Raw genomic sequence first — 16968 nt, 5'->3', positions numbered from 1 at the left:
CCAAGAATAGAACCTTGAGGCACCCCACAGGGAATCCCCTGTGGGGCAGATCTAACGTTATTAAATTCGACAAATTGTGTCCTCTCAGAAAGATAACTTTTGACCCATTCTAGTGCCAAATCCCCAATGGAGCGGCGGAAATTGCAACTTTCAATCATTGTTTCAAATCACAACACAAACTTTTTGTATACACTTTCCGGTTGCTTCACTTATTCCTTACCATTCTTAAAATGGCTTAGGGGTTTATGTAAACATATCACGCGGCGTGCTTCAACAATTTTTCAGTTTGCTTGTGGGAAAGAAAAGCCCAGAGGCGTTCTTTTTTCCGTAAATGACACACGATCAAAGGCCATACGCAGATATCGACAAAGAGAGAAGCTTAATTTTAAGGCTGTCCGTGGGGTAAATAAGAATTTCATCCTTCATTGACGTGTTTTCAGAAAAAAAAGAACAATCGGAATAATGAAAAAAAAAGGCAGGTAGCCAAACACTCCGTATTTTCCTTTCTTTTCTGATTAGCGGCCGCACGAATGCTACCCTTGGTTAGTTTTCGAATAGAGTTGCAGAACACATTGCATACATTTATAGATATAATTATCTTAATTTTATTCTTATCTTAACATTGTCTTATCTGGACGCGAAAGAAACCCAAAACCCAAGCAGGCGACAGGAAATAATCAGACAAAGCCACTTTATTGCTTTTAATTAAAATTCTTGAGAAATGAAAAAAACTTGCTTTTTACTGACCAAACTAATGACCCTATACACTAGCAAAGCAAAATCGTGCCGGCCTACCCAAATTTTTGCATGCAACATTCCCCACTCAGGTATTATAGATTTAACTGCAAAATATCTTAAAGAAAAAAATCAAACTAGCGCCGAAATATACCATTCAGCCTTTTCCCACAAAAACAACACTCCCGGTGCCCTCTTGCAATCCATTAAGCCATTCATATTAGGCAAATCACATGATAATATCATTAATCCAAAACAACAAAAACGTTTAAAAAGAAAGTATATATATAAGGTATTCTCTCCTTGTACAGACTCCTCCTCTATTGTATTTTGATAAATCTTTTGTCTTTCATTTTACTTTTTTTTAAAGATTGTTTTTCTCCTTTGGGAATGGAAGATGGAGGTATCAGGGATATAGATATTCGTGCTACGTCTTCTTTGAATGCAAGTTCTAGTGCTATTCATGGTAGACTGAATCATATAGGAGGCTATGGGGGGTGGTGCCCTGATCAGCAGCCGTATTATAATAGTACAGGTCCTATCCATAAGGAGTTTATTCAAGTCGAATTTCCCAGGCCCTTTCGAATTAAAGGCATAATAACACAGCCCCGTGCTCGAGGTGTGCAAGGGATTCGGAGCTTCTGGGTTTCGTACAGACAAGATCAAGAAAACAATGAAACGTTTGCTTGCTTTTATGATGGAAGACAAAAGCCTAGGGTAAGTCATTTCAAGGACCTTCATAAGGATGTTTTTCACGAGCAGCCTTAGCTCGCTAATCAATAACGATACTTCTATTCATCCGGACGCTCTTAAAGAACGATACTTTCGCAACGGTCAAATTGCAGAGATTGCACGGAAATTAACCTCTAAGATCGATGGAGCTCCTTCAGTCTTTAGTTGGAGTGGATTTCTGAAGTAATGCTATTGCCACGGATATCAAACCGTTTTCTCATCGGTGACTTTGCGAGTAATTTTCAGGACCGGAGTCGGTGATCTTTCCATGTGTTCGACATTTTAGCGTGACAACGACCAGGGACGCTTTCCATTCGACCAAAATTTTCGAGATTTCCGGTCTGAAATCGAATGGAACGGGAAAAGTTCCGGTTTAAGTTTTCGAAAATTTAGGAATACGTTTTGAGTGTGCCCTCTTGGATGGAATTTCCGGAATTATCGGAACGTGTGTATTCCATTCGCGACAGATGTCGGTTTTAGTCTTCCTGTCGAACCTGAGTTCAAGTGGATGAATGGGAACAACAATAACTCGCACGTTTCCCTAGTCATCCAGAAGTGGTTCTCATACTTCCCCGACAAATAGACAGGAATTGTAACTTCGAAGAACCCATCAACGTGATTGAATGTTCTCTGAATAAAGCAGGCAACTGTAGCCAGAAGTATTACATTGTCGTTGCTGTCGAGAATGGTACAGCTCATCATCCCAGAGTAAATGTTTGAAAAGCCCGCCATTTTGAAACACAACAAAGTCCACCCAACATTCCCTGTGACCTCAAAATATGGGATGCGTTCCATTCGACCACAGGCAGCCCAAGCTTCAGCTGTGAGATAATCATCTTGCGCAATATCAGTCACGGCGGAATTATAAGAGTTTGTATGGGAATATTTATGACCGCTCTAAGGAATAAAAAAATCCGTCAAATTCTCAATAAAAATACCTCACCTTACTTCCACAGCATATCACTTGTTATCTGACCGCTTACGTTGATAAAAAGAACCCATTTTAGCGAGTTCTCCATTTCGAGGTTTTCTTGGTACGTACGTAGAAAACGAAAATTCCGAAAATTTTGAACCGGTGATTTTCGTTGAATGGAAAGCGCCCTTTCCCAACAGCTGACTCGAATGAGTAGTTGGTCACATGAGACAATCAATCTCTTGCCTCCCCTGTTATTTGCAAGTACCGTGGTAATATTAAGGTCTTGACTAGCGTTTTTTGGCTTTTTTTTAATGTTTTTTCGTTTGTTCTTTTATCTTGTTTGTTGCTTATTTGATTTTTGCAGTTTAAAGGCACACAGTGTCGTTGCTACTTTGTCCCAGTGAAACGCCGCACTGCGGCATTTCAAGCAGCGAGGTTTATCGTGCGTCATCGTATAGCTCTAGACAGAAATCATCAGGCACACAACCTTACCTTAACGCCAAATTGGTCAGGCCAGCGAGTAGAATTTCTTTCTCGCGAAGTAACACACAGTTAAGACATTACCTTAAGGAAAGAACGATAACACTTTTTTTGCCGATACCGCCGTACCTTCGTATAGAAATTTGGTGGGATTAAGTTCCTGCGCTTACCTGACGTTTGGGACTTATTAACTGAAATATTATTTCATACTTAAAGAGCTCTTTAGCATAGAAGCCAAAAATGTATTATCAAAATATCATAATATCACAATATTTATATATTTTATTTTACCCCAACTTTAGCAGATGATGGCACTAATTCGAACTACTCTGCATTAAATGTCTGAAAAACGACTTTTAAGGTGGAAATTCTTGACCCATGTAGGATCTTAATGACCGTTTGATTTAAAGCCTCGTCAAACAGAAATGCAATGCGTTCGAGTGTTATACGTGCCGGGCAATTTTTGTGTATAGATTTGATGAGTGTTTCGTGACCAGGGGAGTGAATTCCTGCGCACGTCTTTTTATAATTTATAATTCTATAAAATTTTATGTCTTTTACTTCCCACAGAAGCTTATAAAATCGCCCACAAAGATAAGAAAAATTGCCTACAGGGTTCTTTAGCGAGCCATTATCTATAAGGCCTGTACGCGATTTAGCGAAGACTTCGAGGGTCATGTTTCTAGTTCACGGATGCAGGAGTTTTAGGTAGTAAATACTCTTTCAGTGCAAAGGAAATGCAAACTACTAAATTAGAAAATGTTGGTTGTGGTATGAATTAGTCATCCACTGTTACTAAACTGGTTTGGAAATTACACTCACTTTGGGTTGCAACACACTCATTTCCCTAAGCTTGTCAATCAGTTTTACATCTGTAGACTAATCACCTTGGAAAGGCAAAACGAAATTATCAGCTTTTAGGTGACTATTTGCCGCCGTACCTAAAAATAATTACACGGTTAAATTTGATTGTATGATGAGATAAACTATTTTATCGCATAAAGCCCAGAGGCTTCCAGCAAAATCTTAACGTTTATATTGAATTTTGTTATTTTTGAATCAGCTGCATAGATATTAATATTAGGAGCACGCGCTTTTGTATCTGTTCATATGAAAGGTTTTTTTTTAATAGATAGTCGAAATTGGAGTGACAAATCATGGAAAGTGTTATGGCGAAGCATCGACTGATTAAAACTTGAAAACAGCTGCAAACTCTTAGTTTAAATTTACCATATGTTATGGCTTGTGAGCGCAAACAAACTTTTCTTTTAACCTCTTCCGCAAACAAACGTCAACGGAATCGATTTCCTGCTATGTTTGTGCGTGGGTGTTTAGTAATTGACAAACAACCATTTTAAATGTGTAACTCAATAAAGCTTCCCCTCGCAAATAAACTTTTTTAGAGGTTGCATTGCTTAAATAGTTTCACGAGTTTGTACTGGGTCATGGAGAAACTTGCCAAAATCATTACAGTAAATCACTAGATTAGCGACAGATAACACCCATTTGCTTTGAGAGATACGCGCACTGTGTGGTGGTTGCACACTGCCCAGAAAAATTTTTAGCAGCCAAAATAATCTGTCTGTCTCCTTTTGGTTTGTCAATGTACTTCTGAGCAAACAATTTTAACAAAGCACTAGACAATGTTGCTTTACCAATGCGGAAAATGTTCGACAAAGTGAAATGTCTCCTGACATGTTGCGGATAGTTTATCATTAACTACATGTACATCGACAATCAGCGACCCACATTTGTTTATTTTTGGTTAAAGGTACTTAAAACGGATTTAGCTCGGAATTTCAAAATTCCAAAGCTTTAACATGTTGGTCAGTCTTGGAATTTGAGAGTGTGCAGTAAAGATACCCTTCTAAATCTACAAACGGTTTTTTTTTTTTCTTTCACGGCGCCTTGGGTTTAGGTGTTTAAATGGTTAACCTCAAAGTAAAGAAAAAAGTTGATAGCCAAAGGGATTTAATAGCATCTTTTCTGAAGATTTCTAGGCAATTCGATTAACAGTGTTAGTCAATTTGTCCCATGAAGGATTACGTCTTCAAATAACCAAGTAGTTCATCAAACGGAGCTTATCCTGGTTTCCGTAGCATAAAGTGGCTTTAAGGGTATTGATACAATGAGGGATGTCTCAGAATTTTTGTCAGTTTAGCTAATGGTATTCTGGTAATCTTACATCGGCTACTGAAAAGAGAGACACGTAAGCTGAGAATTTGAGATCAATCGTCAATTAACTGAACTATAAATTTTATTTATAATAAATCGTTAATCTTTTTTTATTCGAGGAGTTAGACAATGAGAAGAAAACAATAGTCTGAGCCCTCTTTTCCGACAACCGTCGGACTGCATTCAACCAGCATGATTTCCTTTCCGTGAGTCAGGAGTCTCGGACTGAAATTCAAGACTTACTTCAAAAACGGGAGAGCAAAAACTCGAATTGGATGGATTTTTCCGAAAATCCTGTGCAGAAAGGCCCACCAGTTCAGTCTTGTACATTTTTTAACTCCCATGTTCCCTGTTAACCTGCGCATTCCTCGTCTAAATCTTGTAAGGCTAGGTCTGGTGCTGCATGGAGATCGTTTAGCTGACGAAATCCTTCTTTCAGTTGCTGTGACATCTGTGACCTTGGGTGGGTCTGTAGGGTCAATTTCAATCGCGCGCAATTCTAGAACAAATCGAAATGAAAAAGACCAAAATTGAGGGGAAAAACGGCATAGTTTGCCTGCGCTCAATTTACCCATAGAAAATAGATTGGAACTGCGTTTTCATGTAACCTTCCTTCTCCTGAGCTGCTGAAAATTATTGCTAAGACTATGTTCAAGGCAAGAGCAGTCAAAGATAGTGCATGCATGTTAAGTTCAGATTTCCGAGGTGAACTTGTGCTCACGCCCTTAAGTGTTCCTTAGCAGTTGGCACACGTTCAGAGTTACTCAAATCATCAAACGAGTGGTTTCGCCAAAACCTAAGGGTTTCCTGTATACAATGCGCAGAAAGTAAATCAAAACTCGTTCCAATCACGTACTGTTGAGACCAATTTGTTAGTGTAGGTGAAACAGTTTGTTGAACTGTGATACATTTTCTCTGTGCACTTCAGTGGGAGTGACATGTCGTAAACAAGATTTGTACGTACCAAAAATGCACACACGCAAGGTATTAAGTAGAAGTAGATGTCAAAGCAAGCCATTGAATTTCTTTTTCTGACGCCGACTGTCTGTAACGTGAACTTTGGAAATGATTTAAGAAAAACTAGTGACCCGCGGAAAATTTGCGAAACCATTAAAGCATTTAAAAAGAAAAGGAAGCTAATAAGATGGCCAGAATTCTTTATTGCGTTGATTTTAATGCATTCTATTCCTTGTTGTTTCTACTGAAAATATTAGCAGCCAGAAAGCATCCTACAATATATTAGAAATGGCTAAAAACTGCAAACATTGCGGAACGAGCAAATTTTGTTACCCACTTGTTCAGACTGAATATGTAATACCGCCTAATACTACCCATTATGCTTAATTGTATTAGCATAAGAGTAAAGTGAAGGCATTAAACTCTTTTCAGGCACACGTGAAACGTTTCTGGCTAAATGACATTGTAATTCCTACTTGTAGTATGTATAGATTACTTAATGTGCTTTCTCTATGGTAACATAAAAATCAAAGTCGTTACATTACATTAGACTCAAAATATCGTCGTATCGAACAGCAAACGAGCGTTGATTCACTACCGAGGAAATTATTCGATCACTTGCCGTAAGAAACGCAAGGCTTATTTTTAGGCTCAGACGCTTTGAGAGGGAGAATAAATGCTTGGCATGTGTTTAATTTTTTTATCCAGGGTGTCGGCCGACTGCTCATAAGAAGGGCACTTAGCTTAGCTAAGCTATCACGAAGAAAGGCGACGTGTTGTCTTACAACTAGAAAAGCCGATACACTTAAGTCAAAAATTGTTTTAAAATAACATTATCAGTAGTCACTCAACGCCTGAGCTCCCAATGCAGTGCTTCCGCAAAAACGCCCACGCATCGTTTCTACGATATGAACCTGCAAATTAAGCTAAGCAAAGAAACAGCAAGGCTAATGATTATCCCGAAAATAGTCTAATCCCCTTATCATCGAACTTAAAATCAATAACTGTATAGTTTCTCTAATCAAAATGTAGCAGCTTGAACGGTTAGCAGGTTGACTCTGCTCTATACTTAAGGCTTTTATAGTTACTTTCCTTGCAAGAATGTCCTCGTAATCCCTTCTTTATGATGTAAACAGACGCCATATACCAAATCTTTAATGTCCTATCTGGTTTCATTAATGGTATATCTTACTGTGCGTCTATCAAGAGCGAAAAGGACGTTATGTATATTTGCACGTTTCTCAAAATTCCTTTGAGTATATGTCAAATGTGTTAATCAATGTCCAAAACTATTGTTTTCGATAGTTATACAGGTTGGAAAGGTGAGTTCAAAATTGATCTGACCTTCCTGAAGACAAAAGTTAAAAATTTTATCACCTAGCAAACAAGCTTAAAAGAGCAGACTAACAGCGATGCATATTCTTTCATCAGTTCAGTAAATTCTATTTCACTTAAAACTTACTTACCCTTTTACAGAATGGTACTTAACTTCTCTGAGTCGCAAAAGTACTCTAACTATTAATATAATTAACTGTCTACCGGTCCTCGGCAACACGTGTGACTTTTAGCCAGTTTTTCTACATCTTAATCAGTTTCTACACTCTTACGCTCTACCGATGCTGAATTTAGCCCCTTTTTTCGAAGTTTCCCTCCAGGGTGTAATCACTGAATGAAAATCTCTCTTGTTAGCCACAAACATTAAAGGATATAAATCAAGTCATTAATTTTTAGGGGTCTTGATACCTCATTATAAGGTTAAGGTATGAATCAATTCAGGGATTAAAAGTATTTTTCCTCAAGTCCTTAGTTACTTAGTACAATCGTGACTGGATCACGAAATAGTTTTCTAACTTACGGTTCTAAGTCAATTCCTTCAGTTGCCAAAGAAATACGACATATTGAATCCGACCTCGGGTCAGTAAAATTCCTTTGTTATCATTTCTGTCCCTCTAAGATCTGAGTTGAGGGTGAATTATGAATTCTCATCGTCACATAATCCAAGCAATGATTGCATGTCGAAAAGACTTTCAGTTCATATTCTTAGGATGTGCTCAGTTCATCGATGTCAAACTAGGAAATATTTCATCTGACATGCAAAATTTTAGGGAAAAAAGTCTATCTGACAAAAGGTATGTTCAGCTTTTGGGTTTAACTGTTCCATCAGATCATCTTTCAATGACCAAGGAAAGATTTGGAAATATTTTCAAAAACTTACAAATGGAATGTAAACTTCACAATGATATACATAAGTTACATAAGAGAATTACTGGAAGAAAATATTTTAACCCACAAACTTCAAAAAATTGTTCACGGTTGTCACGTGTATACGCATACGTAGGTTCATTACGATTATTATGCAATACTTTTTTTGTCAAATTTGTGTTATCGAAAAAAATAATTATATTTAGAATAAGAGAAACATTATCTCTGACCGCAGTTATTGAGTGTCGTCTCGCCACGGGTTGTAAAGGGCTTAACTTGCCTTTTTGCTGAACATAGGTATGATTGGTCGTAGCCTTGAAAATTTCCTTTGCGTGGAGCCTGTGATCATTGAGGCTGATTTTTGTCAGTGTACATGCGCAAGCAAAAGCGCAAGAAAAAACCTTGCACAAGCAAGCGGTAGAGGTATTAGCGAAAGAAGAACGGGCATACTCCGTATTTCTCTGAATTCGAGACGATGCACAATTGCTTCTGCTGAATTTTCAAGTAGACTTGAGTATTAGAACTAGTGAGAACTTCTAAGAGAAATAGATCTAACAATCACCTGGTGATCAGATGTTGTACCCCCTGAAGGCCACTTGCAACGGGCTCGTCGTAGAGGCTTAGTCATCTGTATGCCACGGAATAACGAACCCTAAATTGAAACAAAAAAGAGTTTAGCTGGCCCATAATAACTATTCCACCATCATAATTTTTAAGTCAGATACGGTAGAGACAAGTACAATGTGTGGCTAGGGAACTTCGGAAGAATTTGCAGCCCTGTTTGCTGTCAAAAAGATGTTTCCAAATTTCTCAAGGGAGTGAAAGGTTAAAAAAAGAATTCCAAAAATTTTATTTTTTGAAAAACATTTCTGAATCAGATAGCAGTCGGTCCCCTTACAAGCCCATCAAATGTAAAGGTTTGTAAACAACATTTTGGAGACCTGCCATACGTTGACACTCACCTATTGTACCTATTTGAAAGAGAAAACTCTGGGGCAAGGAGAAAATTGAAAACAAATGATAACAAGAAATTAAATATTTTCAGTGTTCAGTTCATATTTGTGAGATGAAGTTGATCAGTCCTTTATGCACTTGTCAATGATCTTATGTGCATCTTTACATGGCAAATAAACTGCTTTCCTTTCGTTACACTGGTGTAGAAGAGACAAATTGAACCATCAAAGACAAAAGAATGAGCAGGTAAATTTGACTATTTGGGTCAATGGTCAAAGAAAATATGAAAAACCGCTTAAGCGCAATTGTTCGGTTACAACACTAAAGAAATTAAGTATTTTTAAGATGGAACATGTGTCTAATACTGATAGCCTTTCCTTAGAGACTGGAGATAATTTTTTAGGTCATTAGCTTTGGCATACTCTATCTTATTGTAAATTTAGGACAAAGCTTGCCTCGATAACGCAACTAGATTTCTCTCTGCACTCTTACTTTTCGAAGCTAAGCAATATCAAATGTATCAACATCTTCTAACCGTCGCTGACAGTTCATATAATTTTTTGGAAAAGCGAAATACAAAAAGAAAGTTGTTGAAGTATGTTCATTTTAGGTATCGAGTCAGACCCTCTTTTAAAAATCACTCTAGCATGAGAATCAAAACGTAACGTTAGATCAATTTCCTATTTTTTATGAAAAAAGAAGAATTTCCCCGTGGCCGATATCTGGTGATGAAGCGTGACCTACTCTATCTTCGCTTCATAAATTAAATGAAATTTTTTCGCAATTTTCCATGTTATCATATATTTTGCTTTAATCGTTTTGACACCATTTGACAAATGAATAATCAGATATAAGTACAAAAAATATATGCAACTCGTTTACAAGTTACAAGTGTGGTTGGGAATCCTTCTGCGATTGAGAGCTAGACTGCTAACCTCTTGAGTTTGTGGACCGGACTTTGAGCGCGGTGCTCAACGAGTTTGATAGAAAATTCCGAGAGGTATCTGATGAGTCTCTACGCCGAGACGAAACGCCTCGTCAAACCAGCGACAAAGTATTTTTCATAGGTATTTAACAATTTTTGATACTGTGGAAACAAATAAATGCATAGATAAAAGAAAAACGGAGTGATGAGCGGCCAGGGGGGGATTTTAAGCTATATCACCTTTATTTAAAGAACAAAAAAACTCTCTGAATCTGCCGGTGCGCTAACTAACGTTCAGTATAACGAGCAAAAGACACGTTTTCTTACTGAGTAGCCACAATCCAGGAAGAAGAAAACGAAGGAATAATAAGATACAGCGATTGTATGGAGGATGAAGAGGAGATTATTTATAAGAGAAAGGCAAAAAACAAGAATCATACCAGTGAAATTGATCCTGCGCGTTAGAGGGCTTGCATTTATTATCATTCTGCATGAGAATAACCAATTCTTACATCAAACTTTCCTATGGCATCAAATGTGAGATCATGTCTGTGCGCATTCTATGACATTCGACCACAATTTCACTACTTAATAAGCCAATGGCACTATAATTTGGTTAGATTGAGCTTTTTCCGGCGTCTAGTGCAGATTAATGGATTAGGGTTATTTATGCAACCCTTTGATGAAATTTTAGCCCATGGCAGATTTTCAGACATTTTCCTGCGGCCGGTAATCTGAAATATTCCCAGGCGGAAAAGAATACTGTCCGAGTTTAAGTGTTCAACGAGGCAAGAGAATATCAACATTTTCAATTTTCATGAACAAAGTTATGAAATAAATCATCGAAAACTGAGAAACAAAAGAATAAGTATTTTGTTCCTTGAATAGAAATAGAAATAAATAGTTCTCCGTATCCCAATAGTATTGGAAGGGGGGCGGGGGAGCGGTGAAGAGTCCGATTCTTGTTTGTAGTTTAAGCAATTCCACAAATCACGTATTTCATTTTAAGTTAACGAGAAAACGTCCATCACAGATTACTCCAGTTAACTTATGTAAGTCCGAAATTCCTCAGACGAGTTCACAGTGCACAAGGTCTGTTCTGTTTTGAAGCGACCTCGACTTCGAAAACGCAAGGGAATTCCATGTGATTTATTTTCAACAACAGAAGTTTGAATCTTATGGTGATGACCTTAACTTATTTAATACGAAAAAAAAGCTGTGCTCGGCAATATGATTGCCCATCCTCATCGTGTGCGAAATGTATCGATAAAAAGTTCAAAGCAACAACATTACATCGTCAAGATATCCGTGCGCGGTTTGATCGTATCTTAAATTCTGCCAAGAGAACAAACGAAACCAAAACTCGAACTTATTTGTCAGAATCTTCGCTGTTCACTGCCATTGCACTTAACACGCAAGTCAACATGGCCGAACCACGCGTGCAGAGTTGACAATAGCCATTTGTGATAAAACACATATTTAAATCTGAGGATAATATTATAAAGCTTTGAATGGGAGCTTAGGCTCCGCTTTGTAACTCCGTAAAATAATGAAGCAAATATACTCTAACCTTCACATAGTGTTGATAATGTTATTTTTGTTCTCTGGAAGCAATTTTTTGGCCATTTCGTCGAGTTTTAGCTGAGCTTTTATCTCACTATTGACTGTACTAAGGTGAAGAAGGGAAGAAGGCTTCGTTAAATCAACGGACTGACTCACTCTCGAAAATCGCTCGATTCTTAGACTAAACCACGTCTTCCCGCTTCGAGACTCTCTTTAACGAAAGTCAGATAGTTTTCCTTCAAGTTTATCGAAAAATATTCCATAAAAGCTCTGCTGTCGAGGACTCAATCCCGCGAAAATGTTAAATGACCGGTCGTTTTGAAGCCCTTCGAATCTGCAGTAAGAACTTCTTGAACATTTCGGCGACAGGGTCGGTCTGGACACCAGCCAAATTTACCCCAAATGACACCCCGACAGCTATAAGTCATGTATGTTTGCCAATTCTAAATTTTTCACTTACCAAGTTGTAGTTCTAGAGCAAAACGCAACTGAGATTGTCTTTTTTCTTTTGGAAAAGTCTTCTCCGTGTTTCCTCTTCATTTTTTTTGCAAAGAGAACTACAGGATAACAGGGCCCTTCGTGATTCAAATACTGAAAAAATCCTCAATCGATGATTCCATTAACCTGTAACAGGAGTCTATTGCCGGAAATTAATTTTGAATGAGTCAATTAATGTTTGAGATTATATTATCAAATCATAATTCAAGAACACGGTCCACAAAACAAGAGGATCGCGGCTCAAATTAGGTTTTCAATTCACATATCACGGCTGCATTTGAGCTCTGACCATATGAGTAAAAAAATTAAAACATATTACTGTATTGTAATATTAGGATAGCAAGAATTATGAACTAAAAAGAGCATCGAATGAGATGGGGGTCACAAAATTCTATTAATAACAAAACAGACAAAAAATGATATTGAGTTCAAGCCAACTTCAATGATTATGTATACGTGGAACACCTAAATATGTATGATGAACGAAATCTGTGAGAGATCTAGTATATGACATTGTTTACTGGGCAGAAAATCTCGAAATTGTTGACTTGTCTTTGCAGATTGCCGTTAAATTTTTCTTTATGACCAGCAAAGTGATAGTCTTAGTCTTAATGATAGTCTAAATTTGGCAATTTTTAATTCAATCTTAACTTGTATCGATGGTGAATTGTATTTTTAACAGTATTTTTATGTACTGATTACCGGTTTATATCAGCGTTCTTTTTGATGAATTCGCTGATCCGTTTTTTCAGTTTAACTAGAGCATTTATTATTATTATTATTATTATTAGTTGAATCATCGGCTGCCGGGTTTAAGTAAGTACCCCAAAGTGAGAGTGTGTGTAAAAGAAACCTATTCTTGGATGAGGCACGGTAATTAACAATTTTAACAGAATGAGTTATTTACTATGCTGCCAACTTACACATTTCTTTTGTTTTTACAGAGAGACCAGAGAAATGCTCTTTCACTGAAAGACAGACTACTGATCACGATTTAGAAAGGTAAATTAGTCCTTGTGAGGAAGCAGGGAAGGTTGGGGTCGACAATTTGTAAATACGTTTTTCGTATAGGGAGTGCGATAAATATGTAATGCAGTGTTAAAAATTTCGATAACAAGATGAATATTTTTAGAACTTCCAGATCTCCTCCAAAGAACAAGTTATTCAAGCCAGAAACTTCAGTTTCTGGCTTGTATAACTGTATAAATGTAGGTTTTTGATGGTCATCACCTACTTCAAAGAATTTGATCGTGTGGTGGGGGACTCACTGAAAATCTTGGCAGTCATGTGCTTGCTGGCTCTTCATATCCCGATCCTATTTTCAGACACATTAACAGGATTAAACATATTTTCGTAGTACTTATTAAAAATTATAATAATGTAACCTGAAAGCATTCAAACCAAATAAATTCAACCAAAAGCAATGCGTATTTTGTCGTGTGTAATTCCTAATGCTTACTTATCCATGGGTTGAAATACAAGGGAACAGATCTAGATTTATCGACACACAAGAGTACTTCAATTATTTTTAGTTCATTTGAGTGGTGGTGGGAGAGAGAGCGCGTTGCGTGAAGAGACCAAACAATGGCTGCGAAAGAGACTAGGCACCAAAACGATTGTTTTCGGTTTCAAGCCGAGACCGAGCGCTTGGTTCGAACGAGACAATCGGAGCGCGTAGAAGGGGTAGAACACTCCCCAATACCTGGATTGCCTCTTATCTTCTTGGTGGTTAATGAGAGGTTTTTGTGTCAGATTCGTGCGTATATTTGAGCATTTTTTCATTTTTGCTTGTTTGTTGAATTCGTCCAGCTTTATCGTGTTTCGATGAGGCGATATAAAACTGGAAAAAATCTTTCATTGCCTACCTATCCTTTCATAGCATATTTGGCAGGTCAGATAGCAGAGAATGAAAAAAAATCCTATTTTCCAGGAGCTATCGATTCATTTACGCTATATGCGTGTGGTTGAAAGTAAAAACACATGGGTAGAGAGAACGGCTCGAAGGGAACGTTGAACCTCATTATCAGGACTAATTTATGAGACGGTTGATTCACCAAGTCATAGAAATTTTACAAGGAAACATCCACGAGTTTTGAAAACCGTGGCAACCATGGTTATCCTCCTTTTATTCATCTGGCCCCGGCTGTTCGAATGTCGGATAATGCTATCCACTGGATAAATCGCTCTCCGGTGAATAGCACGGTAGATTTTGTTAACAGTTATCCGCTGGATAGCAATTATCCGTCGGATAGTGTTATCCGTCCTTTATACAACTAGGCCCTGTTTTTAGTAGTTACCTCGTAAACGAAGATACCATGAGTGATAAGTGATGATGATTGTCAATATTCAAAAATATTTGAAACAATTGCATATAATTTATGCTTAAAACACCTGGCTTACAATTCAGCACCTTCATTTACATTATCATTGTGCATAGGCATCACCTATCGACATTCCTATCCCAGCAGTATTCAGGAAGCTTGTCACTATGGGCCTAATTAAAAGGCCAGTAGTAGAGTATCTGAAGTCCTAATCGGAAGGTCGTAGGTCCGACTCCTACCAGGAGCACTCGGAGTTCTTTTTCTCCGAGTAGGCTTCTGTCATTCATTGTAATATCCTCATAACATCCTCTTTCACACGTATTTATCCATATCCAGCTGGAGTTATTGAGCAACGCCAGTTTTACGACATCTTGTTAGAACTATTTCCTTTTTCTGCTTAGTTTACCTCGCGTGAGAAATAGCTTAAGGCTATAATCGCCTTAAACTATTTTTTTTTCCTTTATTACCTTGCAGATCACGTAACTGTACTCCAGGGCATACCCGTTTCACTTTTTTATGATTGAATGTAACACTGAGAATTAATGTAAATATAACCTTCTCAGAACTTCAAGCGAAAAAATAAATTGACATAATCATGGGAAATCGCCTAATAGTCATTTCTTCTAGTCATAGTGCAGATGTTTTACTCAACAGCGTCTCTATTGGTTTGGAAGTCCCAATTACGTTTTTTACGAAATCGAGCTTTACTGTAAAGAAGGCCTCTTACTCAGATTAATATAAATACAAAAAATTCAAATAGCAACATTTCTATAGCTTTCATTTCATCGACCATTGAGGCTCGAAATTACATGAAGAACTTTTGATCACCTCGTTACAAACTGTCGGACTTACTCTGGAAAAAATTACTTGTTAAAAGTGCTTATCAAGGGCAGACAGTACGTTAGGGTTTTAAAGGAACCAACCTAGTACAGCATGACGGGCCACAAAAGAACGAGGAATTTTCTTGAAGCTTCGGCTGGGCTTGGCTCACGGTATAATGCAAACTGGAAATTAAAGCCACCTTTACCGCCTAAATACATTACACTTGTAATCCCAATCTAATGTTAATCCAATCAAAAATCTAAAGAATTACATTTGCGCAGCAAGAGTTTTCCGGGAGTTTTCGGGATTCTTCTCCTCTTCTCAAAACGTTTCCTGACACGAAACTTAATGACAAACAAATCACCGAGAAGTAGTGTTTGATTGTTTCGTTTGGATGCTCATACATCGAAGTCTCTTGTAGCATGGAATAGTGACTGCTAGAGTGCGGAAACACATAACACCGGCCCGATTTTCTGTCTGGGCGGAAGTGAGATGTCTCATGGGAAAGGGGGCGGGGAATAGAGGTTCCAATTCATGGATACCTAATTTCACTGTTTCAGCTTTTCAAAAAAATTGTGAAAAGATAGAAGACAGAATGTGAACAGTCTGTTTTCCACTAGTCAACTCAGAAATCAACTGAATTATAACAAACATCAATAAGGGATGCTTGTCTATGACTTAGCAATCATTGGCGACGTGGGACCAATTTCACATGAACTTGGACTTGAACTCTTTTCCGTTTTACGATATTCATGCTGATAGTATCTTCCATCCATGGAATGCGAAAAGATGAAAGGCAGACTGAAAATTCTGTTTTACTCTGGCTCATTCGGAACTAATCTGACTTAAAGGAATCCTCAAAAAGAGGTGCTTGTTTGTATCTCCAGTCCATAAATAAGTACAAGATAGATTCCTAAATGTTCGATAACACATGAAATTTATCTCTCGGGATTCTTTTCGGAGTCGAATTTATTCAGGGGTCGAGACAGGGTCTTCTGCAAAGAGAATCGTCACGTTTTGCCTCTTGAAAAATTAATTATGCAATTTTCAAGTTGATTGTTTTGGCCTTCTCCAACCCAACTTGTCCTTATTCCTCCTCGGCTTATTGACACCTCTTCAAGGTCTCTCTGTTGAACTGAGCAGAGGTTTTGTAGTCCTTGTGATCTCACCAGAGCTGAAGGCAGTTTTTTTGCGTGCCGCGTGGCCCTCCAAATTTGATGAAATTGCGGATGACTCGTGGCAAGAGAATATCAGTCCAGTTCTTGTAAGTGTGAAACCTAAAAGGTTTACATTCGTTTATAGCAGAAAAGTACGGCGAAAAATTTGATAGAAGTGAAAGTATATTACATTCAACATTATTTTAGGAACTTTGTTATCTTGATGTTGGGAATATGAATGGAAATAATATATATTGTAAGCTATTCAGTGAAAACATGAAAGCTAGTTTATCATCTCATTCTCTTTACGACCTTATTTTACAACTTAGATTAGTTGATATCGTATCCTGTTGTGAGGAAATAGTCTATTTACGTCTAATTTGGGAGTTAAGGCAGAACGTTCTTATTTTTTTTTTTCTCGCCGTTGAGCTTGAAAACGTTCTTAACATGTTTTTAAAGTTGTGCGGTAAAGCATGTACAGGTAATAACGTGATTTCTCCTGCAATTTAGGACAAATTAACACGAGTCAAT

The 16968-nt window shown here is 37.7% G+C and overlaps 1 protein-coding gene and 1 long non-coding RNA gene across 2 annotated transcripts in view; one reads left to right on the top strand and one right to left on the bottom strand.

Moving 5' to 3' along the window:
- Positions 1–2411, top strand: part of LOC149035513 (discoidin domain-containing receptor tyrosine kinase B-like) — a 47765-nt gene extending 45354 nt beyond the window's left edge. Inside the window, exon 2 of the mRNA XM_089191933.1 lies at positions 1106–2411. Coding sequence (XP_089048059.1) covers positions 1106–1503 — 398 coding nt within the window. The 3' untranslated portion in view covers positions 1504–2411. The remainder of the gene's footprint in view (positions 1–1105) is intronic.
- A 2691-nt stretch (positions 2412–5102) lies between these two features.
- On the bottom strand, positions 5103–14948 carry LOC149035512 (uncharacterized). Its single transcript, XR_016182406.1, has 3 exons — positions 14926–14948; positions 8760–8849; positions 5103–5537 (listed from the first exon to the last, which is right to left on the bottom strand). It is a non-coding gene; the product is annotated as an uncharacterized LOC149035512 (long non-coding RNA).
- Positions 14949–16968: the final 2020 nt, after the last annotated feature.

Source organism: Pocillopora damicornis, chromosome 13, assembly GCF_964200805.1.
Source record: "Pocillopora damicornis chromosome 13, jaPocDami1.2, whole genome shotgun sequence".
Taxonomy (NCBI): Eukaryota; Metazoa; Cnidaria; class Anthozoa; order Scleractinia; family Pocilloporidae; genus Pocillopora; species Pocillopora damicornis.
This window is presented reverse-complemented; position numbering and strand designations above follow the sequence as displayed.